The sequence below is a fragment of the Propithecus coquereli genome, unplaced genomic scaffold, assembly GCF_000956105.1.
Source record: "Propithecus coquereli isolate 6110/MARCELLA unplaced genomic scaffold, Pcoq_1.0 Scaffold435, whole genome shotgun sequence".
In the NCBI taxonomy this organism is placed as follows: Eukaryota; Metazoa; Chordata; class Mammalia; order Primates; family Indriidae; genus Propithecus; species Propithecus coquereli.
Genome location: NW_012150119.1, coordinates 2070505 through 2096851, shown reverse-complemented (window position 1 = coordinate 2096851; position 26347 = coordinate 2070505). Strand labels below are relative to the sequence as shown.

General features: G+C 41.1%; 1 protein-coding gene across 2 annotated transcripts; it reads left to right on the top strand.

The window, feature by feature from the left end:
- On the top strand, positions 1-21535 carry ZNF18 (zinc finger protein 18). 2 transcript variants are annotated; one of them, XM_012653951.1, is made up of 7 exons: positions 1-73; positions 6120-6588; positions 7850-8036; positions 8461-8552; positions 13857-13941; positions 14599-14706; positions 20253-21535. In XM_012653951.1, the coding sequence occupies exons 2-7, from the start codon at positions 6202-6204 to the stop codon at positions 21035-21037; spliced, it is 1644 nt and encodes a 547-aa protein (XP_012509405.1). In that variant the 5' UTR covers positions 1-73; positions 6120-6201; the 3' UTR covers positions 21038-21535. The 2 variants fall into 2 exon arrangements, with proteins under 2 accessions (XP_012509405.1, XP_012509404.1); XM_012653950.1 differs by having other exon boundaries at positions 14596-14706.
- Positions 21536-26347: the final 4812 nt, after the last annotated feature.

Sequence of the window (26347 nt, the reverse complement as noted above, 5' to 3'; positions counted from 1 at the left end):
TCGTCGGCCGCCTACGGCGCGCGCAGCCGCCCAGCTCCCGGAAATGCGCCCGGAGCCGGCGCCGCGGGCTGAGGTGAGCTCGCGGGCTGGGCGGGCCCGGTCTCCGGCTGCCCCGGGTCAAGCCTGGCGCCACCCGCGTCCTCGCGGGACTCGGCTGGGTGCCTGACAGCTGGGGCGAGGCCAGCGGGCGCGCGCGCTTGTGCGCCTGGGAGTGTATGCCCGCGAGGACGTGGCGAAGGCGGGGGAGGGGCGGCTGGGGCTGCGAGTGGAGCCTGGGTGCGTGGGTTCGCCTGAACCCCAACCCGGCTCCGCGTTCCTGCGCCTGTGGGCTCCGCCGGACGCTCCGGCCGGGTCTCTGCGCTGGGACCGAAAACGGGCTCCTCCCCTCGGCTTCCCGCAAAGGGTGAAAATGATCCTCAGGAGGAGGGAACCCGACAAGATAGACGCCTGGGGTTTCTCCCTCATCGGCATTTGGAGGGCGCGTGGTAGAGACTACATCTCCCATGGGCAGCACTGCCCGGGCCTTGGTGCGCTAAATGCCACTAGCTCCCCCCAGCTTGTGACAACCCACAAATCACCAAACGTTGGCAACTCTCCTCCCCAAAGCGAAGGCTTTCGAGCTCTCTTGGTTTGAATCTGGCTGCTGCCTTTGAGCCTTAGAAGTTCCTGATTTGTTGATTGATTAATTAATTAATTAATGACAGGATCTCGCTATGTTGCCTGGGCTAGCTGATCTGTAAACTTTAATACTTACCTTCCAGGGTGTTTGTGAGAATTAGAAATGACAAGAACAGAGCCTAATAATGTGCTGATACATAGTAGGTGCTTCACGAATGGTTACTTATGTATGTAGCCATGTTTGTAATTTATGTGTGTATCTCAAGTATACTTACCTGGACTGTACATTTAAAAATTCATTCTGTTTATTAAAGCTTTCATAAGTATAACAAGTATACATTTGTGATAACCTTAAATTTTTTTCTTAACTAATGGGGGAGCAGATCCTCAAGAAGTCATTGGGATTAAAAACCCTCTATAAAGTAATTTAATTTTGAATAATTGGACATTTTTCTTACCCCTGTCTGGGAGCATAATAATTGTTAACATCAGATTTAAATAATTTATAAAATCTGTAGTTTTTCCTAAATGTCATTTCTCTTAAATGTTACCTAAACTGCTACCATAATGTAGGAACTGAATAAATTTGAATAAGTTTACAGATCAATATCTTGCTATCTGGAATCTTGCTACTTGTTATTTGAAACTCATGAGCCAAATAGATTAGATTTACATAGTGAAGGATTTTTGTATATTCATTTTTTAAACACATAATTATTTGAAACTTAAGTCTCCTTCTGAGCAATGCTTCAGCTGTTTACCACAAAGTTTGATAAGCTGTGTTTTCATTATCATTCATTATGAAAATATATTTTAATTTCCTTTGTGATTTCTTCTTTGACCATATTATTTAGGAGTGTTATTTAATAATTTCTATAAACTGGGATTTTCCAGATATCTATTGTTATTGACTTCTAATTTAATTGCACTGTGGTCAGGGAATATATACTTTAAGACATCAGTCTTTGGAAACTTTATGCGTATGGTCTGTTTTGGGGAGTGTTTCTTACATACTTTAAATGAACATATATTCTACAGTTTTGGGTCCAATGTTCTGTAAATGTCAACTAGAGCAAGTTGGTTGATAATGTTCAGATTTGCTATATCTTTACTGATTTTTTGGGGGTTTTTGTTACATATACTTGTCCTATCAATTACTGAGAGAACGTTGTTAAAATCTCCAACTATGGTTGAAAATTTTTCCCTTTGGAATTGATATTAGGTACATATAAATTTAGGGTTTTTATGTGTTCTAGATTATTTGACCCATTTATTATAATGAAATGTCTTTATTTCTCTTTATTGTGAAATCTACTTTGTCAGTATTAATATAGCCCCACACCAATTATATATTTTTGATGAATTGACCCATTTCTCATAATGAGTCTTTCTATTTGTCTTCCAGTCTGCTTGGTCACATGCTAGTATATCCATATCAGCTTTCATATGTTTGCTGTTTGCATAGAATATGTTTTCCATCTGTTTGTTAGCAAGCTGTCTTTATATTTAAAATGTCTCTTGCGGACAGCATATAGTTGGATCTTGCTTTTTAAAATCTGACAATCTTTGCCTTGTAATTGGAGTGTTTAGTCCATTTACGTTTAACATAGTTATTGATATGGTTGAGTTTTAGTCTACCATATTGTCTTACTTTTCATTTGACCTTTCTGGCTTTTATTTCTCTCTTGATCCTTTTCTATCACATTTTGGATTTTTGAGTTTTTTTGGTATTCATTTATTAGGTTTTTAGCAATATCTCTTCTATAATATTTTTAAACCTAGCAAAATAAATCCTTAACTTATGAAAGTTTACTTTAACTTATCAGTCTATTTTAATATTGTACCACTTTATATTTAACAATTCATATTTCTCATTTCATACCTCTCAACACCTTTACACTCCCATTGCCCACCTGACACTTTCCCACCAATTGCTTCCCAATTTCTCACTTGGGACTTCCTATTTCTCACTTGGGACTTCACCAATACAATAATACAAGAAGAGATTAATTCCATTTATTCTCTCCTTTGTGCTATTTTAATCTTTTACTTGTGCTGTATTGTAATATGTCATTATTTTTGCTTTTAACTGTCAGCTGCCTTTTAAGGAAGTTAGAGGCTGGGCATGGTGGCTCATGTCTGTAATCCTACTACTCTCAGAGGCCGAGGTGGGAGGATTGCTTGAGGTCAGGAGTTCAAGACCAGCCTGAGCAAGAGCGAGACCCCGTCTCTACTAAAAATAGAAAGAAATTAGCCAGACAACTAAAAATAGAAAAAATTAACCAGGCATGGTGGCGCACGCCTGTAGTCCCAGCTACTGGGGAGGCTGAGGCAGGAGGATTGCTTGAGCCGAGGAGTTCGAGGTTGCTGTGAGCTAGGCTGATGCTACAACACTCTAGCCCAGGCAACAGAGCAAGATTCTGACCCAAAAAACAAAACAAAACAACAACAACAACAACAAAGGAAGTTAGAATAAAAAAACATATTTTATATTTATTCATCAGATTTTAACCATGTGTTCTTCATTCCTTTCTGTAGATCTGAGTTTCCCATCTACTGGAAGAATATTCTTTAGCATTTGTTGTAATGCATATCTACTGGTGACAAATTCTCCTGGTTTATGTGAAAACTGTATACAGTATTTTAATTTTTGTTTTTGAAGAATGTTTTTCCTGGATTTAGAATTCTGGGTTGCAGGGTTTTTTTCTCCCTAGAATTTTTGTTTGTTTCTTTTTAGTTTTCATTTCTCTGTGGAAAGTCCTATCTTTTTTCTCATTAAAATTATGCTTTTCTCTAAATCATTGGGCCATTTTGGAATTCTCTTGACTACTTTTTCCTATGACTTTCGGTTACATTTTCCTGTTTCTTTACATATCTAGTAATTTTGGCTTGCATCCTGGGTATTATGGATGACACATTGTAGATACTAAGGGTTCAGTTATTTTCTTCTGAAGAGTGTTGATGTTTTGTGTTAGCAGGTAGTTCACTTACTGACTGATCACTTTCAAGTTGGGTAGGCTTAATTTTATGCTTTGATAGAGCAACTCTTTGGAAAGTCCAAGATGTTTCCCAGGTCCTTCTAAGTTGATGGGACTAGACCACTAGGCTGGGTCTCACCTGTAGATCTTGTTAAGGCTTGCTTTTAGGTTTTATTTAGGCCTTATTCTAGGGTGTGATCTTTACTCCTAACATGTAGCTTTTTTCTTATCTTGGGATGCCTTTGGTGTTAATGAGGTTTTTCTACCCTGGATGGTCAAAAACTCCAGTGTCTCTCATTACTGATCGGCCTTTTGTGTTTCTGCCTTGCTCTTAACCCTGTAGCAACTTCTCTCAGTTAAAACTTGCAGTTTTACCCTGCTCATGTGCAGTCCATCCCTTCGCTAAAGACTTACAGGGGAAATCACATTCATACTTCTGTCCCTGTCCCAACAGGTCCCTCTCTGCCTTGTGCTTCAGATTCCAGCCACTTCAGCAGCTCCAAATTCTGATCTCTAACTCCTCAGCTTAGTGAAACCATTGTGCTCTGCTTAAGCTCAGTACCTGCACTGTGGCTGGGAAATTGTCTCCAAGCAGACATCTAGGATGATCCTGGGGCTCATGAATTTCTTTTCTCTCAGAGATGACGTTCTTGCCTGCCTTGTCCAGTGCCTGAAAACAGTTGCATTATGTGTTTTCTCCAGGTTTGTAGTTGATTCCAGTGGGTGAGCTAGTCTATATTACCAGTTACACTGCCATAGCCAGAAACAATTTGCCAAGCACTTAATATATGTTATTCTAGCACACTGGATGCTGCATGAATATATGAATGAAATATGTGGTTTTCTTTTCAGACAAAAAATAAATTTAGTGAGGTCCATATAAAAAACGTGATATTAGATTATATTTGACCCTTGAACAACGCGGGTTTGAACTATGTGGGTCCACTTACATGATGATTTTCTTCCACTTCTGCCACCCTTGAGACAGCGTGACCAACTACTCCTCCCCCTCCTCCCCCTCCTCCCCCTCCTTCCCCTCCTTCCCCACCTCCCCCTCCTCTCCCTCCTCTCCCTCCTCTCCCTCCTCTCCCTCCTCTCCATCCTTTCCCTCCTCCTGCCTACCTACTCAATGTGAAGATGATAAGGTTGAAGACTTATGATGATTCACTTCCACTTAGTGAACAGTAAATATATTTTCTCTTCCTTATAATTTTCTTAATATTTTCTTTTCTCTAGCTTACTTTATTGTAAGAATACAGTATATAATACATAAAACATACAAAATATGTGTTAATCAACTGTTCATGTTATCAGTAAGGCTTCTAGTCAATAGGAGGCTATTAGTAGTTAAGTTTTGGGGGAGTCAAAAGTTGTATACTTCGACTTCATGGGGGTCAGCACTCCTAACCTCTATGTTGTTCAAGGGTCAATTAGAATCCTTTTGATCTTTTTTCTTTTTTGGATCTTTGGAAAATTTGCTTTTTTACTTTTTTTTTGTTTTTTAAATGATTTTCTTATGTAGTGCATTATTTGGGTGAAGTGGTAGGGATTAGGACATTGCTTCTTACACCTTAAGAAATAAGCAGCTGTTGAAAGCTAGAGTATTGTATTGATCTGTGATTAAGCCAGACACCCAAGTGATTCGCTGTTTTTTTGATGTTGTGATTAGCATTATGGAGAAATAATGACCTTCAGCCCCTTCATAACATTTAGAGATTTACCCAATAATCCAACATTAGAATTACCTGCAAGAAAGTTAACTAGAAATAGTGCATGATCCTTTTAAAATATCTTAATATTAACTTTGGCATTTAATATTTCTCTTTTTACTGTCTTAGTATGGTCTTCTAAATTTTGATACCATTCACATAAAATAGTGATTATGTATTTCAAGGCCATAGGAGTATTTTTGAGGTTGTCAGTATTTGTTCTAAACCCTCCTTAACCCCAAGGTTGAAAGTTTCAGGTATGACACATTTTTCACAAATTTTCAAATGGAACTATTTTCAACATGGCACTTAAAAGAGGTCACTTGGAAATTCCATTATGCCTTTTCGAGAAGTCTTAATTTGTTTTCTTCAAGCTCCTATTTATTATGGAAGCATCTGATCATTTCAACATTAGCCTTTATTCCTAGGGCATGAATGTCTTTGTCCAGCTTTATTTTTTAGTATGAAGATATACATAGATGCAGATATAGAATTGTTTTGCAGAAGAGCCATTGACCTGGAAACCTGTAGTGAAAATGCCTCATTTGGTACATTTCATTCTTCTTTTTGGTCTGGACATTTGAAGACCAAGTGAGACTCTTATAAAATGAGCAGGGTGATGGTGGCTGCTTAGATATGGTATTAGTGTTTTGCTTTGCGTCTTCAAGTTTACAGTCTTTAAAAATAGAATCGTATATTCATTGAGCAATTTCAGAAGATTCATAGTTGACTTCAAGGCTTCTCAGGTATTGTTCTTTCTGAAAATATGTCTGTCCTCCTCCTCTGTATAGCACTCGACCTCCTTCCCTTTTAGTGTTCCCGAGAAGACCCAGTTCTCCCCAGAGACAGTTCTACTCCAGAAGCACTTCACCCAAAAGGACTTGCCCAGCCAGACGATGCCCATTGACCTGGGGCAGGCCCTAGGCCTGCTGCCATCCCTGGCAAAGGCCGAGGACTCCCAGTTCTCTGGACCAGATGCTGCCCTTCAAGAGGAACTCTCCAGCCCCGAGACTGCACGCCAGCTTTTCAGGCAGTTTCGTTACCAGGTGATGTCCGGGCCCCATGAGACCCTGAGACAACTTCGGAAGCTATGTTTCCAGTGGCTGCGGCCAGAGGTCCACACCAAGGAGCAGATCCTAGAGATCCTCATGTTGGAGCAGTTTCTGACCATCCTGCCTGGGGAGATCCAGATGTGGGTTCGGAAACAGTGTCCAGGCAGTGGAGAAGAGGCAGTGACCCTTGTGGAGAGCTTGAAGGGGGACCCCCGGAGACTGTGGCAGTGGGTAAGCAGAGAGTATTATGATCTGTGAGTGAAGCACAGACTTCCTCTAGGGTCCTCATCAGGTGTGTTGTCTTTTTTCTGATATCACTTATGACATGAAATGTATCCACACCAACAGCCAATTCTCTGATTCTCTAATGCCAACTGATTGTCCAGCAGTTCAATTCCATTCTGAAACTAACTATCTGGAGTTAGTACAACTCCATAGGTTCAGGGCTCAGTCCCACCAGACCACCTCTCCCCGCTTCAGATGCCATTTCAAGTCTCAGGGGCCACCTGTACTTCTGAGAAACCACCTACGAATGCGGGAGTTCTTACAATTATCTCTTTAGGTTTGGTAATTTGTTAGAATGACTTACAGAACTCAGGAAAACACTTTACTCACTGTTACTGGTTTATTATAAAGGATATAACTTGCTAACAGCCAAATGGAAGAGTTGCATAGGACAAGGCATAGAGGAGGGGCATGGAGCTTCCATGTCTTCTGGCATTCCACCTTACCAGAACCTCAATGAATTCACCAACCTGGAAGCTTCCCGAACCCCATCAGTTAGGGATTTTTATGGAGGTTTCACTATTTCAGCAGAGTTGATTAAATCTCCCCTCCTCAGAAGTTGGGCAGTAGGGTTGGAAGTTCCAACCGTTTAATCACATGGTTGGTTCGTCTGGCAACCAGCTCCCATCCTGAAGGGCCCAAGACACCTCATTTAGCGTAAACTCAAGTATGGTTGAAAAGGACTCATTATGAATAACAAAAATGCTTTTACTCCTGTCACTCAGGAAATTACAAGGGTTTTAGGAGCTCTATGCCAGGAACTGAGGGACAAAGACCAAATGTGTATTAATATTTCTTGTTATACCACATCTGGGTTTTCCCATACCTCACCTAATTCTAAGACTCTCTCTGACTCTCAACACTGTTTAGCTATTGGGGATTAAAGATAAAGTCTCCCATCCTGTTCATCTTTAGACTAGAATGTTTGAGAAGTTGTTCAAGAGACGCCTAAATTTCAATTTGTGGGGACTATCCAGAAGAAGCACATTAGTGACATGTCCTGAAGGTCTCCCAGGCCTCATTCAGGCCTCAGCTTTTGGTGCTTTCTGAGTCACTGATCCTGCTGGACTAGAAATCAAAGCTGATTTTCTCTTTCTCTACTCCATGCCCCTGAAGACTGCCTATGATCTGGTATAGAGGATTTGCTTTGTATCTTTTAGAAATCTGGCTCTGGATCCTTCATTAATTAGTACTATATGGTCTCTAGATCAGCATCCAAGTTCTAGGGCAGGAAATCTTATCAGAGAAGATGGAATCTCCAAGCTGCCAAGTAGGGGAAGTGGAGCCCCATCTCGTGATGCCTCAGGAGTTGGGACTTCAGAATTCACCCTTAGGGCCTGGGGAGCTTCTGAGCCACATCGTGAAAGAGGAGTCTGATACGGAACCAGAATTAGGTAAGGGCAGTTATTCATGGTGGTGTGTGGTGCTCTCTTGGAGAATTTTGGGGACTGTGGTTAGTAGTCCTAAGTGTGAGTTGAAATGATAAGTTGCTCAGATTGTGGTGTCTCTGGAAAGTTTGGAAACAGGGTAGACCTAAATAAACCACTCTGATTTGGAGATTCAAGGTCTGTATTTTAAGCCACTTTATGACTGGGCCAGACTATTTGGATTTTGGTTCTGAAGGTGGAGGTAGGAGAAAATATGGGTGAGACCGGAAGGTTGGAGGGAGTTGGAGTTTGTTAGGGAGGTAAATATAATTCTTCAAATGTGAATGACAGAGCAGGTATCATTCTAATTTGTAAAGATTTTTATCTGTGCCCTCTGGGGAACGGTTAAGGAAGACATTTAGATTCTGAAAACTTCCTTTTCTCACTTCAGCTCTGGCTACTTCCCAGCTTCCTGCCCAGCCTGAGGACAGGCTCATCAGAGACCAGGACTTTGGGGCCTCACTTCTCCCAGCAGCACCCCAGGTGAGCTAGGTTTCCCTGCTTCTCTTACCCATAATCCAGGCTTCAAGGGTGTAGCAGTACTCAGGAGGATTGAAAGGGGACACAGTGTCAGAAGAGAAGAGAGGAGGGCCTAGCTAGGATAACAAATTATGGTAAATGTGTAATGAACCCCTGAGTTTTAATATTTCTTTCAAGCCAGAATATTTTCTACTTGTCATCTTAAATAATGGAATCTGGCCTCTGGAAGAAGGTACAAGTTGCTGTGAAGAGGCAAATCTTGTCAGTGGCCATCTTTCCTCTTTTATTACCTTTGGGTTATGCTAAGAAAAGACTACTTCATTTTCTAGTCTAGGCCACCCATAAAGGAGTCTGTTTGAGATTTTGAATGATTATATCTAAAGTGGGACAGGTGAATCTTCCCCCCCGCCAACTTTGTGGAAATATAATTGACAAACAAAAAACTGCACATATTTGAAATTTATAATTTGGTGAGTTTTGACATACATATACACTTGTGAAACCATGACTATGGTCAAGATAATAAACATATCCACTGCACTCTTAAGTTCCCTTTTTGCCTTTTGTAATCTTTCCCTCATGCCCCTCCAACCCCTCTCCTTCCTGAGCCAAGCACTGATCTGCTTTCTGCTACCATATGTTTGTATATTCTAGAATTTTATATAAAATGGAATCATGCCAAATGTACTCTTGTTCTTCTGCATATAATGTATTTTTTTTTTTTTTGGCTTCTTTTAGTATATTCTCACTGGTTTAAAACAATTTGATTATGATGTGCCATGGAGTCATTTTCATCTTTATTATGCTTGGAGTTCATTGAACTTCTTGGATCAGTGGGTTTATAGTTTCCATCAAATTTGGAAAATTTTTGGCGATATTTCTTCAACTGTTTTTTTCCGTCTCCCTTATTTCTTTTCTCCTTTGGGGACTTGGAGAATAGTACATGTGGAATGTATATAATGATAATATATATACATATATTAATAGTAGAGCTCTTCAAGTTGTCCCACAACTTACTGATTTGTTTTTCTTTTTAAAAATCTTGGTGTTTCATTTTGGACAGTTTCTATTTTTATGTCTTCATTAATCTTCTACTGTATCTAATCTGCTATTATTCTCATCCAGTATATTTTTCATCTCAGATGTATTTTTCATCTCTAGAAGTTTCATGTCTATACTTAATGTATTCAGTCTTTCCTTCAGCTTCTCGAACATATGGAATATAGTTATATTTGTATTAATATCCTTATCTACTGATTATCACCTGTATTAGTTCTGGGTCAGTTTTGATTGATTAATCTCATTATGGGATGAGTTTTCTTGCTTCTTTGTATGCCTGGTAATCTTTGATTGGATATCAGACATTGTGAATTTTACCTTGTTGGGTACAGGATATTTCTGTATTCTTATAAATGTTCTCGAGCTTTGCTTTGGGATGCTGTTAAGTTATTTGCACATAGTTTGTTATATGGCACCAGAGAAGCTTTTAGTCTAGGATTAATTTTTCCCCACTACCGAGGTCATACCCTTCTGAATAGTCTGTCTGGTACCAGGTTTCCCACTCTCACTGATGGAAATCTGAACAATTCCCAGCACTGTATGAGCTCAAGGGATTATTTCCTCTGATTCTTTCGGGTGGTTATTTCCCAAACTTTAGAGGGACCCTCTGTAGATCTCGAGAGCTGTCTCTTTGTGCAGGTCCCTCCTCTCTGATTTTCTGATTTTGCTGTCTCTAACCATCTTGGCCTTCTCAGACTCTGAGCTCCTTGGGCTCAACTCAGAGAGGCTGCCTGGCTTGGCCTGGGTTCCCCCTTCCTGTGTTGCTGCTGAGATCCTCTCTCTAGGCAGTAAGTTTGGAAACTATCTCACTTAATTTGTTTCCCCACTTTCAGGGATCTCATTCTGCTCTGTTCTGCATAATGTGCAATGTCTGAAAACCATTGTTTCATATATTTTATCCTCTTTCTCAGTTTCAGGCAGGAAGGTAAATCTAGTTTCTGTTACTTCATTTTTACTGTAGATAAAAGTCTCTGTTACAGGTTTATCTTGATCATGTAGTTAACAACTCTGCAAAGTTCAATTTGGTAAAAATAAAAATTTTCAGGAACTTAATGTACCTTAATTGAAACATTATTTAAATCCTAGAGGGAACTCTTCTTGGGAATTGCCTCGCAAGATACCCAACCTTTTTGGCACCAGGGACTGGTTTCATAGAAGACAATAAAACAATAAGATAATTTTTCCACAGACTTGGGGCTAGGGGAGGCTGAGCTCAGGTGGTGATGTGAGTGATGGGGAGTGGCTGTAAATAAAGATGAAGGCTTTGCTTCCTCACCTGCTGCTCATCTTCTGCTGTGTGGCCCGGTTTCTAATAGGCCACAGACTGGTACCCATCTGTAGCCTGGGGGTTGGGGACCGCAGCTTTAGAGTGAAGGTGAAAATAGAGAAGACAGTAGGTGGTGCTCAATACAGTACCTCAGAGGAGGGTCTGAGACGTAAAGACTAGAATACCAATGTCACAGTTTATTCTGAGGGAGGGGGAAAGGGAGGTGACAGGGAGGGATATACCTTTTTGGTGAATTGAGGGTACCCTTCTTGCTGCTTTCAAGGTACCCTGTTCTCGATAACTTAAAATCAAAAGATTCAATATTGTCAGCAGTACCAATTTGTTATTTACAACTACATACACATATACGTGTGTGTGTGTGTCTGTAATTCCCTACATTCAGCTGTTAACTGATTAGCAACCACTGAAGACAAACAAACAAAAATATCCCTACCCAATTTGAATATCCCTCCCCCAAACTAACAACAATTATCTGCATCAAAAAGACCTTGATATCTAGTGGAATCCTTTAAAAGTAAATGTAATTTTTAAATGTTAGTAATCATTCCCTCTAACTCTTTCGTAAATTAGGAACTTCATGAATAATGCCAGAATGATAGGGTATTATTAATACTTAATTATTAGAAAAATAGTACTTCATTATTAGAAACCATGACTGAGTTGGAGCCTCACGTAGACTCCAGGGATGTATTTACTCACATTCTCGTGTTTTCAAACCCAAAGGAAAGGAACTCAGTTTAAGTATTAATAACTTTGTGCAAGTCAGTCAGTTGTGGTAATATCTCCTAGACCCACAAGATGGTGCTAGTTCCTCACAAATATAGAGATAATTTCTCCATCAAATCACATTTCTGTCCTTCCAGAATAGAAAGTTAGGTTTTTCCTCCTCTTATAAATATGAGAAAAAGGCAAGATGACTGACATTGGTGTTTTGCCTCTTAAGTAGGGGTTTTTATTCAAGTATCCCCAGCTTCTTGGCAGTTCCTTAAGTAAGTTTGTAATATTAAGCTTGAAGTACCCTGGTCAGAGGCTCCTGAAGCAACTTTTCTGGTTTTTGAATGAGCTGATTGTGACCCTTGGTGGCTGTATCCTTTTTTTTTGCCTTGTACTGATCTTAGTAGCTACTGTTTTTGTGCCTGTGGAATAGGCCCTGTGTCCAGCAAGCCAGACAACCGGCCGGTCTGATATTACTGTGCTTGGCATTCGCATCCCTTTCACCGCTAGCACTGAAGCAAGGGTCTGTGTGTTCTGACCACAAAGACTGAGAACACCTACATTCAGCAGTGTTTGTTCAAACTGGCTATTTTCAGGAGGTTGTTAAAATAGCCTCATTTACAGGAGATTAGCAAAATAAGCTGCTGCTAGCAAGTTTATACTTTAAAAATTAAACATTTTTAATTAAAATTCATATTAATATGTGGTTATAATTAATAGTTGAATATATAGTTAAGTGTATTGAAGTCACTTTCTGGGTTCCTATCCTATCCTTTCCGCCTGAAAAATCCCAACCCCTCTTGCTTTCCCTGAGTAGTACTATATTGTGTATAATAGGAAGATGACTTCATAATTCCTCTCCTCATTTCTGTTCCCTGAAACCTGGCTATTCATGACATAGTGCGTGGCTGTCAATTTGGGGGTTCCTGCAAGTGGCACAGAATCCTTTGTCTCTGCAAACCCTTGGGGTGAGTCTGAGAGACTGCATATGATAGTAATAATATATACTGTCTACTGAGGACCTATTTTCTAAGGGCTTTAGTTCACCCTGACAACATACATGGAGTGCCTGCTCTGCCCCGGCAGGGTCTTGGGGACTAGTTGAAAGCACAGTGGAGAGTATGACAGAGTCCTTTTCTCACGGAGTAGAGGCAATAATTAATCAAATACTTATGTGTGTGCATAAATATTGAATAAACTGTCATGAATGCTATGAAGGATGAGTACAGTGTGCTATGAAAACAGGTGACAGTGCGTTATTTATCCCAAATATTCCAACAATATTTTGATTTCAGTACTATCATTGGGTGAGGCCTGAGACTCTGAAAGGTTAAGTAACTTGCTCAAGGGCACACAGCTAGAATGTGTCAAGGCCAGGACTTGAAACCCAGTGTATCTGACTCAACAGAATGGGCTGCTAGTCACTCTGATATACAATCTGAGTTTCTAATGGCTGGCCTTTTGGTGGAGAGATTAAAATTTGAAGTCACGAAAACAGACCCTGGCTATGTGGCATTCCTAGTTTTAAGTCTCTAGTCTGTAGTTCCGTAGGAAAAGAAGAACTCCGTTGGGGGATAATGGAGGAACACCTTGCTCCAGAGAACCCATCAATTTCCTACTAACTGGGAAGAAAACTGATTTTATGTTAGACCCTAAATGCAGAACTTTCGGGAGATTCCAAGTGTGTATTGGCTGCAACATCTTTCTCTTCTCTGATATACCAGTCTTTGTTTGAGGGCAAGGCTTCCAGTGCATTTGACTTCATTGTTGATTCTTCCCACCTTTTCACTGATTTGCACTTGTTTTCTCAAGAAATTCCTTTTGCGTTTCTTTCTTTTCCCTCTTGAATTTTAAGAATTTAATTAATAGTGAGAATATCAGGCTCTTACTGTTCAAAGACTCCTACTAAAAGCACTTGAAAAAGTTAAAAAAAAGAACAGTATAGAAAAGGCTCCTGCCTTCTGTATGTTCTCCACTCTTAAATACGTGCACCTGAAAAAAAAAAAAACAACAACAAACACACAGAACTTAAATCCTAAATATCTTCTAACCAGGGCAAGAAATACTGATATAGGGACTGTCATACTGCTGTTGGCCTTTTTGGCCCTGGAACTACTCTCCCACGATTTATTAGATTTTCTGATGGCCAGGATCCCATGACACATTTCTTTCTTCTCAGCTTTCCTTTGGCAGGGAAACCAGGTCCAGAAACCTTCCCTGGAGTCATGGTATTGTATTTTTTCCAGGAGCAGTGGAGACACCTGGATTCCACTCAAAAGGAGCAATACTGGGATCTCATGCTGGAGACCTATGGGAAAATGGTCTCAGGAGGTGAGGGGATGGGTTAGCCTCATGGAAGGACTGGAACACTGTTAGGCATATTCCATGTGCTCATAGAAATGTCTGCTCAACTTAAAGTCTCTAGGTGAAGGAAATCATACAGACATGGTTGGGAACTGGGACAAGTTGGAGATAGCAGAGTTATGTATAGTAAGAGCTTCTTCGTATTGAAAGTGTTCCGCGTGCTGGGAAGTGTAGTGGGTACATTCCATACAGTAGCTTCATCGGTCTATGGAGTGGGTGATGGCATTCCCATTTTAAAGATGATGAAATTGACTATCAGATCAAGCTCACTGTTACCTGTCTCGTAAGTGCTGAGTTACAATGGAACTTGGTTGTTGCTGGCTCTGAGTCCATGCTCTTTCCTACTGAACACTCTGCCCCAGCCAACCATAGGTGGGGTCCCAGTCATGCACCATCCTGCCAGGTGGTCTGCAGGCCCTTTGGGTGACGTACCCAGACTCTTGTTTTTGTGGCCTTTACCTCGTATCCTTCCTGGTCATCTTGTGGGTACTGGTATCTTATAAGCCCCACACACAGTTTTAAGATGAGTTTTCCTAAGTGGTCTCCAGAGCCTTCATATTGTCCTTCCTGTTTAGGGTGCCCCTTTGAAAGACAGGCCTACATGCTTATCTCTCTCTGTAGCAGGCATTTCCACTTCCAGACCTGACCTGACTAATTCTGCAGAATACGGGGAAGAGCTGGCAGGACTGCACCTTCATGTCAACGAGAAGCTCCCAAGACCCACCTGCATAGGTGAGTGATATTTCATTGGTCTGGAACCATTTATGACCTCCTGTCATTAAATTGGAGGTGGTAGAGGAAGTAACAGGGGGAGGTGGGAGTGGTGTATTCTATTACATTGGTTACAACTAGTCATGATCTGGCTGGTCCATTTTGAATACCAAGATTGGGTCTCCACGTCTCTGGTTATAGGGCTAGAGACACATATTTTTAACCACAGAAGGAAGACCACACGTGAATCTGCTATCTTTAATCTTTTAGATGGATATGAATACAGATATGTGTAGAATTTGGCTGGGTGTGGTGACTTGTGCGTATAATCCCAGCACTTTGGGAGGCTGAGGTGGGAGGATCGCTTGAGGCCAGGAGTTTGAGACCAGCCTGGGCAACATAGTGAGACCCTGTGTCTACAAAAAATAAAAAAAATTAGCCAATTGTGGTGGTGTGCACTTGTGGTCCTAACTACTCTGTAGACTGGGGCAGGAGGATCGCTTGAGTCCAGAGTCTGAGGTTGCATTGAGCTATGATTGCACCATTACGCTCCAGCCTGAGCGACAGAGCAAGACCCCCATCTCTTAGAAACAAACGAAAAACAGATATGGGTAGAATTCCATTACAGAAAAGATTATGTAGCAGCCATTGTTAACCTTCCTACTAAGAAGGTGCAGAGTAACTATATTTCTCTTATTCTTGTTACAGTGAAAAGTAACCAATCTACCCTTAGCAAAATAAAATAAAACAAACAGAAAACTGTGTTTTATCTCATCTCTGTGTACCCAACACAGCAACATCAACAGACACATTATATGAATCGTATATTTTAAGACTAGGGAAGAAGGGAAATTCGAACTTGTTCTCTTGTATGATAGCAGTCATCCTTTGCTTTCTATACTTTCTAAACATTGCGGTTATGTAAAACCTAACTGCCAAGCACCCCTCTCTGCCACCCACCCCCAGCATTCTTTTACATATACAATAAATCTCAGAACCTTAGAGGAAGAAAAGGACCAAGGCTGGGAATACTGGGAATTGTGTAACAAGTCATTCTTTCTCCCCAGTGGGATCTAATTATTTTCCTTTGCTAATATACCACAGAGAGAGCAATCATCAACTGAGACACATGATTTTAATTTTAAGCAATATATTTATCATTATACTATTACACAGGGATTCCTTTTGAAACAGTATTTTTCAAACTGCCTTTGATGACCAATTAGCGAGTTGTGAAATCATTTCGTAGTGTTGTAACCAGCATTTAAAAAAGTAAAACAATAAAATTGAATAGAAAGTATCAGATGTAGAGGTGGGTAGTGTTTCAGGAAATATTTGTTTCAAATAGGTGTGCGTGTATGATATTTTCATATAAATGTATTTATTTCTGTCTTAGCAAGGGCTGCTGTAGCAAAATACCATATAAACTGGGTGGCTTAAACCAGAGCTCACCAACCTTTTTGGCACCAGGGACTGGTTTCATGGAAGATAATTTTTCCATGGACTGGGAGGGGATGGTTTTGGGATGATTCAAATGCATTACATTTATTTCTATTATTATTACATTGTAATATATAATGAAATAATTATACTACTGACCTAATAAAGAATCAGGGGGAGCTTGAGCTTGTTTTCCTCAACTAGACAGCCATCTGGGTGTGATGGGAGACAGTGATTTATTTTGGTCTCTGTGCAGTCAAACCTCTCTGCTAATGACCATCTGTATTTGCAGCCGCTCCCTAGCACTGGATCACCACCTCAGCTCCACCTCAGATCCTCAGACATTGGATTCTCACAAGTAGCGTACAACCTAGATCCCTCGTATGCTCAGTTTACAGTAGGGTTCACGCTCCTATGAGAATCTAATGTCGCCGCTGATCTCCCGTCAGGGAGGTGGAGCTCGGGCAGTGATGTGAGCCATGGACAGCAGCTATAAATACAGATGAAGCTTCCCTGGCTTGCCCGCTGCTCACCTCCTGCTGTGTGGCCCGGTTCCTAACAGGCCAAAGACTGGTGTGGGGTCAGGGGCCACAGGCTTAAACAACAGACATTTATTTCTGAAAGTGCTGGAGGCTGGGAAATCCAAGATTAAGGTGCCCCATGGCCTGCCAAAGTCAGTCTTCTTGCTGTGTCTCATAGCAGACACAGCTCTCTCTTGTCTCTTCTTATAAGGGCACTAATGCCATCATGATGACTCCACCCTCATGACCTTGTCTAGACCTAATCCCCTCCCAAAGGCCCCACCTCCAAATACCATCACACTGGGGACTAGAGCTTCAACATATGAATTTTGGGGGATCACAGTTTAGTTCATAGCACTTACTATGGGTAGTAATCAGAAAAGTTTGAAAATACTGCTTTAGAGTTTGTTGCAGTAGGATTTTATTTTTGGATAGACTTTATTTTTAGAGCAGTTTTAGGTTCATAGCAAAATTGAGTGGAAGGTACAGAGATTTCCCCTATACTTCCTTGCAGTCAGATCTTATTTGTGGTATATAGTATACTGTGTCTTCACTCATTCTGTTTTGTTGTTTGTTTTTTCCTTTTTCCTTCATCACGCTTGCTGACATGACCCCATTAGGTCCTACCTCAACTAGACTGGGGAGTCTACAAGGCCAGCTTGCCGTGATAGGCAAAAGAGAAAAAAAAATGTGATTGTAGGTTCTTGAGAGAAAGGGTATGTTTCCACATGTTGATCGATCTGGTAGCAATGTGCAGGACAGATTGTAAGGGAACACTCGGAGGAGAGGAGCCTGTAGTAAGTCGATGCAGGCGTCCAGGTTGTAGGGAAGAGACCCCAGATGAGTGTGGAAGCTACCTAACCAGATGGGAAAGGCCTGGTCTGAAAAATACAATAATTCACCAGCCTGCCAGATCTAGACTCACACCAGGGGCAAAAGTCACAGATGAGAGTGAATATGCTGTTTTGTTTGACCATATGGAAGAGCAGCTCATAGTTAAAGCAGGCCAGCAGGGGGTCAGTCTCAAAAAGCCATATACTAAGCCATATACCACACTTCTAATCAGAATCCTGAGGGATTAAAATAATTATTTGGTAAAATGATTCCTAAGTTGTTAATCTAGAAGAATACAACATGCAAGAATAGTGTAAAAAAAAAGTCTTGAAAGAAGAATGTTAGATCTATAAATGTTAACAATCTATGTTAAAGTTAAATCGTTAAAATAGGGTGATACTGATATAAGAATAAATGTATAGGCTAGCCGCAGTGGCTCACCCCTGTAATCCCAGCACTATGGAAGGCTGAGGTAGGAGGATCGCTTGAGCCCAGGAGTTCAAGACCAACCTGGCAACATAGTGAGACTCTGTCTCTACAAAAAATAAAAAAATTAGCCAGGGTGGTGGTGTGCATCTGTAGTCCCAGCTTCTAGGGAGACTGAGACGGGAGGATCCCTTGAGCCCAGGAGTTGAAGGTTATAGTGAGCTATGATTGTGCCACTGCACTCTAGCCCGGGCAACAGAGTGAGACCCTGTCTCTAAAACAATAAAATTAAAAAAAAAAAAATAGATGCATAGGTCAATGGAACAGAAAAGGGAGCCTCAAAAGAAGTTCTGGTCTGTAAAGGATTTAACGTATGCTCAGGGAGGAAGCATCACAAGTCCATGGAGAGGAGCTGTTCTTCAATGAGCAGGGTTGGGAAAAAAGACTTTTTGGGGAAAGGAATTGATTTAGATTTTGTTACATTATGTACCAAAATGAGTTGGAAATAGGTTAAAAAGAGATATAATATGAAAATAAAATAATAAAGAGATTGAGTAGATACTCAGATTTTGTCCTGGTGGGGAAGATTTCTAGAAGTATAAAAGCAATGGAAAAAATCATTAAGGAAAAGATTCATAGACATGAGTATATTTAAAAAGAAAAAAACCTACAACTTCTATATATGAAAATAACCCCAAACAAAGTTAGGGTAACTAAATTGGTGCAAAACATTTTTCATGACCATGAGAGATAGATGATTTGTTTTGTTAATATAGAAAGAGTTAAAGCAAGTTGATAAGAAAAAATGATTTTCCCACTAAAAAATAGGCGGCAGTCTTAGGATGAAAAATAACTCATAAATGTGAAAAAGAGTCATCGTTACATAACTTACAAATTAAAATTTAAAACAAAGAAAAACCATTTTTCACCCATCTGAATGGCATATATTTTAAAAATATTCAATATTTAAGTATTGAATATACTTCAGTACTTAATATTGACTGTTCACTTCCTTCTCTGCCCAGTTTCACATACCAGAGGATGGCAGAGTCATTCTGGAAATTGGGTTGCCAGGAGGTGTCAAGAGCCCGTTTATGCCTCTTGACACAGTAATTCTTCTACTTAAGGTATTGATTAGAAATATGGGCAAAAACTTATGAGGAAAAATGTTTATCACAGCATTATTTGTAATAGCAAAAACACAATAAATAACTTAGATTTCCATGGCAGGGGAATTCTTAAGTAAATTATGTCTTTATTGTGATATCTTTATGATGGGCCATTACTCAGTTCTTCAAAATGATATTTATAAAGACTTCTTTAAAGACAAGAGAAAGTAGCTTTGCCATTTCAGAGGAATATGTTCTAAGGCTTTGTGAAGTAACAAGTTCAGCTCTAGTTCTCTAGCAGATGCCTAGATCTCTGGCAGATAATTAGTGTCTTACACTAATACATGAAAGAGAGAGGTAAATAGCTTTTTTAGATCTATAGGGGTAAAGTAATTTATAAAAGCTGAAAATCCTACCACCAAAATAGAAATCTTTACCATATACATCATTAAATGGAAATAACCAAAAACCTAAATTATGATGAGAAAAACAAATTTAACAGCTAATGAGTTAATAAAGCACATGTAAATGCTAGATTCAAAGATAGACTGAGAGATTCACTTTTATACTATAGCTTCACTGCATTGCAACCGTAGTAAAATTACACATTAATGCATTTCATGGATTTTTAGGTTTCTTGTGAATGTGAGAATCCATGTTAAATTGATCAATACCATTTACAACTTAAATGCTACATAGCTGGATATAGAACTATATATACAATATGATATCAGTTATGTCGGAAAATAGCATATACATGTAAATATGTTGGTTAAATTAAAAAGACTAAAATATATGCTCATAGTTGTTGTCTCTGGGTAGTAAAATTGAGGTTGATTTGGTTTTCTTCTGGATACTTTTCTTTCTTTCCAAATTTTTTCCAGTGATCATATTTATCTTTTATATAATCAGATAAAAGTTAATTATTTTTAAAGTAGTACTTGCATATAAAATACTCGTTTTTCCTGGGCCTTAAGAAATATGTGCTACTTATTAATGGAGGGATCAGAAAAGCACTCCGTGGGCCCTCATGTGTTATTTAAAAATTCTCAGCTCTGGGCAAGTGAGGTGAGTCCTGGGCGGGCATTCAGGCTCAATGATTATTTTCTTCCTCACTCACTGAGGCTCTCTTGGTAAAAAGAATGAGTATTTTATGACAACCCTGGCTTTGACATATGAGTTAGAAAACAAGGTATAATATTCATTGAATCATTTCACATCTTCTTTCTTCTTTTAGGAGATAGACAAGAGAATGACAAAGAGAACCTAAACTTGGAAAATCACAGGGACCAGGAACCTCTGGATGCCTCCTGTCAGGCCTCAGGAGGGGCATCTTCCCAGGCTTCCCTGAGGGGCTTCTTCAGCGAGGATGAGCCAGGGTGCTTTGGAGAAGGAGAGACTCTCCCTGAGGCCCCAGAAAACCTTCAGGATGAGGGGCCAGGGGGACAACTATCTTCTCAAGAAAGGAATTCTGGGAAACAACTAGGTCAGCATTTGCCTAATCCTCACCCAGAACTGCCCGCCATGTGGCTTGAGGAGAAGAGAGACGCCCCCCAGAAAGGGCAGCTGAGAGCCCCCATGGCCCAGAAGCTCCCCACCTGCAGGGAGTGCGGGAAAACCTTTTACAGGAATTCTCAGCTTGTTTTTCATCAAAGAACTCACACCGGAGAGACGTACTTTCAGTGTCCCATTTGCAAAAAAGCCTTTCTGCGGAGTTCAGACTTTGTGAAGCATCAGAGAACTCACACAGGAGAGAAGCCCTGTAAATGCGATTACTGTGGGAAAGGCTTTAGTGACTTCTCAGGATTGCGCCACCATGAGAAAATCCACACGGGAGAGAAACCCTATAAATGCCCCATCTGTGAGAAAAGTTTTATTCAAAGATCAAACTTTAATAGACATCAGAGGGTTCACACAGGAGAGAAACCTTATAAATGTTCCCACTGTGGGAAAAGTTTTAGCTGGAGCTCAAGCCTTGACAAACATCAGAAATCCCACTTAGGAAAGAAGCCCTTTCAATAATCAGTAGACAAACTCTGTTATCCTGTTTCTATTTCACAATCCCTTTAAAAAATACTCAGCTCTGTCTGGAGGAATTACGTTTCTATCCCTGCTCTCTTTTTTTCATGGATTGGAGAGGAGAGAACCTGGTCTTGAACTTGAAGGATATACTGGATTTCACAATGGCTTAATTTCTTGCTTCTGCATCAGGAGAAAGAGTACTCTTCATGTCCCAGCCCATCTTTCCTTTTGGACCCATTGGAAAAACGTCTTCAATTGGAGATCCAGTTTTAGAAGTGCTATCTGGGAAGCATTTAACTGGATTAGCTGCAGTCATTGCTCATGGAAAAAGCTTGGATCAGCCTTTTAGAGCCGGGCTCTAGAGCAGGTCTTCTGTTAGAGCAGGGGAGAAGCATAGGGGGCCAGTGAGCTTACATGGGTTGTTTGTCATATGGGTGAAAAATTAACTTCAGGTGCCTCTTGTTTGAAATAAACTTAGCAGAGTCACTTCTTATCTTATTTGTGTCTGAAGTGTTCAAGTGTGTTGACTATAGCTCAAAGCACTTTTTTAAATAGAACACCCTAAATGGTAATTGAGCTCCAAGATCAGCCTGCATAAACCTAATCAAGTTTATAATGTAGCAGAATAGTAATGGGAAAGTACTAACCTAATGCCCAGGTTATGAGAGATTGGCCAGTGCTGGGCACTCCTTTATCTAAGGTAAGTTTGTCCTTGGTGTCCTCTTTCTGAGCCTGCCTCATACTTGATAGCTTGCCCCAAGCTACCCTTCTTTCTTCCAGCATCCCACTTGGCTAACAACTTTACCAAAGTGCTCTATGCTTTAGAATTATCTTTATTATAATTTCATTTTGTCTGTGGGTGTTAGGAAGAAATCAGTAGTATTGATCTAATTTATAATACTGTCCAGAGGTTTATTAACACATATATCTAACCCGTCCACTTGTCCTTGTCTTCAAAAGTTACATGCCTCAAAGTGTTCTACCCTTGTATAGTGAGACTTCCACCTTCCACCATCTTGGTCCTCTTCTTGCCTGGTCTTATGGTACTCTTATGGGTGAGGGTGAGGAAGGATGATGCTAATGAGAAGGACAGAATTATCTCCCCCCAAACAGATGAACCTATAGGCAGTAAACTAAGACATTGGAAAACAACAGAAAGTACATTGCTGGTTGATGGAAGAGGAGGGACAAAACCCAAATTGGAGTTCCTGGATTCCAGGAGAAGTTTGTTGACTCCCTTAGCACATGAAGATGAGGAATAAGGCCCCACTGAGGGGGGTACAGGAACCACAGGGGAAGAAATCAGGAAAATCATGAAGGAATTGTTTAGATTCTATATTCTGCATAGCAGAAATTTGTAGGATGATGGGATTTGAAGTTTTACATTTGGGATTCTCAAAGTGGCAGCCTGGCAGCATTGGCAATTTCTTAAACTTATTGAATTGAATATACTGAAGGGTGGGACCCAGCAATCTTTGTTTCAACAAGCCCTCCATGGGATTCTGATGCCTGCTCATGTTTAAGAACCACTGTTATAAATAGTAATTAATCCAAAAATTAAGTCTCTGCAAGGACATGGGGGAATAATGATTCCGGAAGGAATACTGGGCCCTTCTAGACATTTCTTGCCACTCTGCCTCATAGAGCTCTTTAAAACTCATCAAAACCGTGGAACACATTGGGCTTCCAGTGAAAATTTATTCCCCAGAGGAAAAGCTAGAAAACTTTTAGATTAAAAAGCTTGGGGGGTGGGGGGAGGAGCCAAGATGGCAGACGAGAAAAGCCGCCAGTCAGAGTGTCTCTGCAAAAAAGACAAATTTTAGAAGAAAGTGAACAAAATAAACTAGCAGAAAAACATAGATCAGGTGAAGGTCGGAAGGAAGGGTGCCTGAAACTACAGTAGACTCCACGGGAAGATGTTGCAGAGGAGAACTGGAAGGAGAAACGTCCGCGAGAGGCTTGGAGAACGGCGACAAGGGTAGGTGGAGCAGATAACTTTCCCCTCCCTTGAATCTCGGACTGTTGGTGGGTTCCTAGGCGCTTGGAGAGACCTGCTGACACCTGCCCAGAGACGGCTGCCACCAGTAAGCAGTGAGCCTCTTGCGGACAGGGCACCAGGCTCCTAGCTCCCTCGCAGCACCTCCCAGCGCGCAGACCCGAGCCTATTGGCAGATGCCACATTGCTCCATTCTCTCCTTCCCCTTCCCTACCTGTGGGTGCCCAGAAAGACAATTTAGCCATCACTCAGAGACATCTCCAAGGAACGGGACCTTTCCTTTTGGGGCCCTACGGCAGACTGAGGGGTAATCAGACTGCGAACTCCCTACCGCCAGCCTTCTCAGGTGCTGCTAGCCTGGGGACTCCAGGAGACTGGGGCAAATCCTGAGGTGGAGTGAAATCGATCCAGCTTTGGCATCCTGTAGGTGATTCGAGACCAGCACCCTTCCCCCTGGCAGGGTCAGGGATTGATCTCCAGGGCCCAGGGGGACAGGCCTGCAGACCAGACCCCATACACCCAGGTCATGATCTTACTGCCCCTGGGCACGGAAGGGAGATCTGTGAAAGAGCCTACTGAGGAGTGTGTGCCTTCAGGGACTGATCAGTGTGCCTGAGTGGCAACCCTCTTCCCAAAAGAGGGCTGTGCACCCAGCTCAGGCTGCAATCCTGGGTAGGGAACCTCCCGGCCCACGTCACAGCCAGGGGAGATCCATTGGCCTGAGGTCCTGTTTGCTGGCAGAGGCCTGGGAGAGGCCACGGAGTGGGGGAGGGTGGAGGGGAGTGAGACCTGCTCCAGAGTGCGGGTCTCGGACAGCCCGACCTCCCAAGCCCAGACTTTTCAGCTGAGTGGAGCCATTTCAGCCCTTCCCAGCAGCTTTGTACAGAAACAAAGAACAGACCTTTGACCCCTGCTAACAGCAGTTGTGGACCTGAGGGCAGGCTTACCCAACCCAGCCCCACCCAGACTCACTCCTGGACCTCCCCCACTGAGGTGGAGTATAAGGACACACTTGGAAGTCCTAGGGACCCACCCAACTCCTGAGGCACAAGAGGGCCTCTCCAGAGGAACAAGAGCTGGCTACAGGACCCAAAAACAGCACTGTAGCTTGCTCCTCCCAGCAAGTGCCACCTACTGACAGGGAGGTCATTCTGCACACCCTTTTACTGCAGCTACTGATTCATCATAAAGGGTGTGGTCGAATCTCATCCACTAACACCACCTACTGGCTCAGAGACTAAACAGGGTGTGTCATTATCCAAACGAAAATCTAAAGGCAAGAAGGAACAACTGATCCAGATGGGAAGGAACCAGTGAAAGAACTCTGGAAGCATGAAGACTCAAACGGAAAGCACACCCCCAAAGAGGAACAACAGGTCCCTAGCAATTGACATTAACCAAACTCAGAACACTAAAATAACAGAAGAATTTCAAATGTCGATGGTAAGAAAACTCAATGATATGCAAGAAAAAGGGGATAACCAACACAAAGAAACCACAAAAAAAATCCAGGACTTGGAAGAAAAATTCACTAAAGAAATTGAAATATTAAAGAAAAATCAAACCGATCTCCTGGAAATGAAGGGCTTATTTAGGGAACCACAGAACACAGTGAAAAGTCTCAAGAACAGGGTAGATCAAACAGAAGAAAGAATCTCAGAGACTGAAGACAACTCCTTCCAATTAAATAAGTCAGTCACAGAGATCGAACAGAAAATTAAGAGAAAAGAAATAAGCCTACAAGAAATGTGGGATTATGTGAAAAAAAATCAAACCTGATGGTGATAGGGGTTCCAGAAGGTGAAGAAGAAAACACTCAAGGGCTGTATAAGCTATTTGAAGAATTACTAGAGGAGAATTTCCCAGGCCTTGCTAAAAATCTAGATACACAGGTACAAGAAGCTCAACGGACCCCAGGGAGATTCAATGCAAATAGGAAGACACCATGTCACGCAGTCATCAGATTGACCAAAATATCCACTAAAGAGGCCCCTCTAAGAGCTGTAAGGCGAAAGAAACAAGTAACATACACAGGAAACTCCATCAGAATAACTCCAGATTTCTCAACTGAAACCCTACAAGCAAGAAGAGACTGGGGCCCCATTCTCACTCTTTTGAAATAGAATAATGCCCAGCCTAGAATCTTGTACCCTGCAAAACTAAGTTTCATATATGAAGGAGAAATAAAGACATTCTCAGATAAGCAAAGACTGGGGGAATTCATCAAGACAAGACCAGCTCTCCAAGAAGTACTCAAAACAGAATTACATAAGGATCAGCACAGTAAACACTCTCGAATGTAAAACCACTCAAAAGTTAAAGATCAAAGGCTAGATTCCACAATGGCTCAAGAGAGAAAACAAAATAACAGAATGAACAGTAATTCACCCCACTTATTGGTTCTCTCAATAAATGCGAATGGCTTGAACTACCCTCTCAAGAGACATAGGCTGGCCGAAAGGATAAAAAAAAAAACACAAGCCAAGCATCTGCTGTCTCCAGGAAATGCATCTAACCTGCAAGGATGCATTTAGACTCAAGGTAAAGGGGTGGAAATCAATACTTCAAGCAAATGGAAGCCAAAAGAAGGCTGATGCGGCAGTTTTGATCTCAGACAACTTGGTTTTTAAATCAACAAAAGTGATGAAAGACAAAGGGGGTCTCTATATAATGGTGAAGGATACAGTTCAACAAGAAGACATAACAATTCTAAATATGTATGCACCCAACTTGGGTGCACTCAAATTCATAAAGCAAACTCTACTTGATCTAAACAAATTGATAGACAGCAACACCATAATAGTCGGAGACTTCAACACCCCACTGGCAGTAGAGGACAGATCCTCCAAACAGAAAATTAACAAAGAAATAATGGACTTAAACAGAACTCTAGAATAAATGGGCCTGACTGACATTTACAGGACATTCTACCCAAAAATCACCAAATATACATTCTTCTCATCAGCTCCTGGGACATTCTCTAAGATTGATCATATTCTAGGACACAAAGCATGCCTCAAAAAATTTAAAAAATAAAAATCATACCATGCATCTTCTCAGATCACAGTGGAATAAAAATAGAAATCAATCCCAACAGACACTCTCATCGCTACACCAAGTCATCGAAATTAAACAACCTTCTGCTGAACGATTCCTTCATAAACGAGGAAGTAAAGATGGAAATCAAAAGATTCTTTGAACTAAATGACAAAAGTGACACAAGTTATCAAAATCTGTGGGACACAGCCAAAGCAGTCCTGAGAGGAAACTTTATTTCCATAAATGCCTATATCCAAAAGTCAAAAAGAGCACAG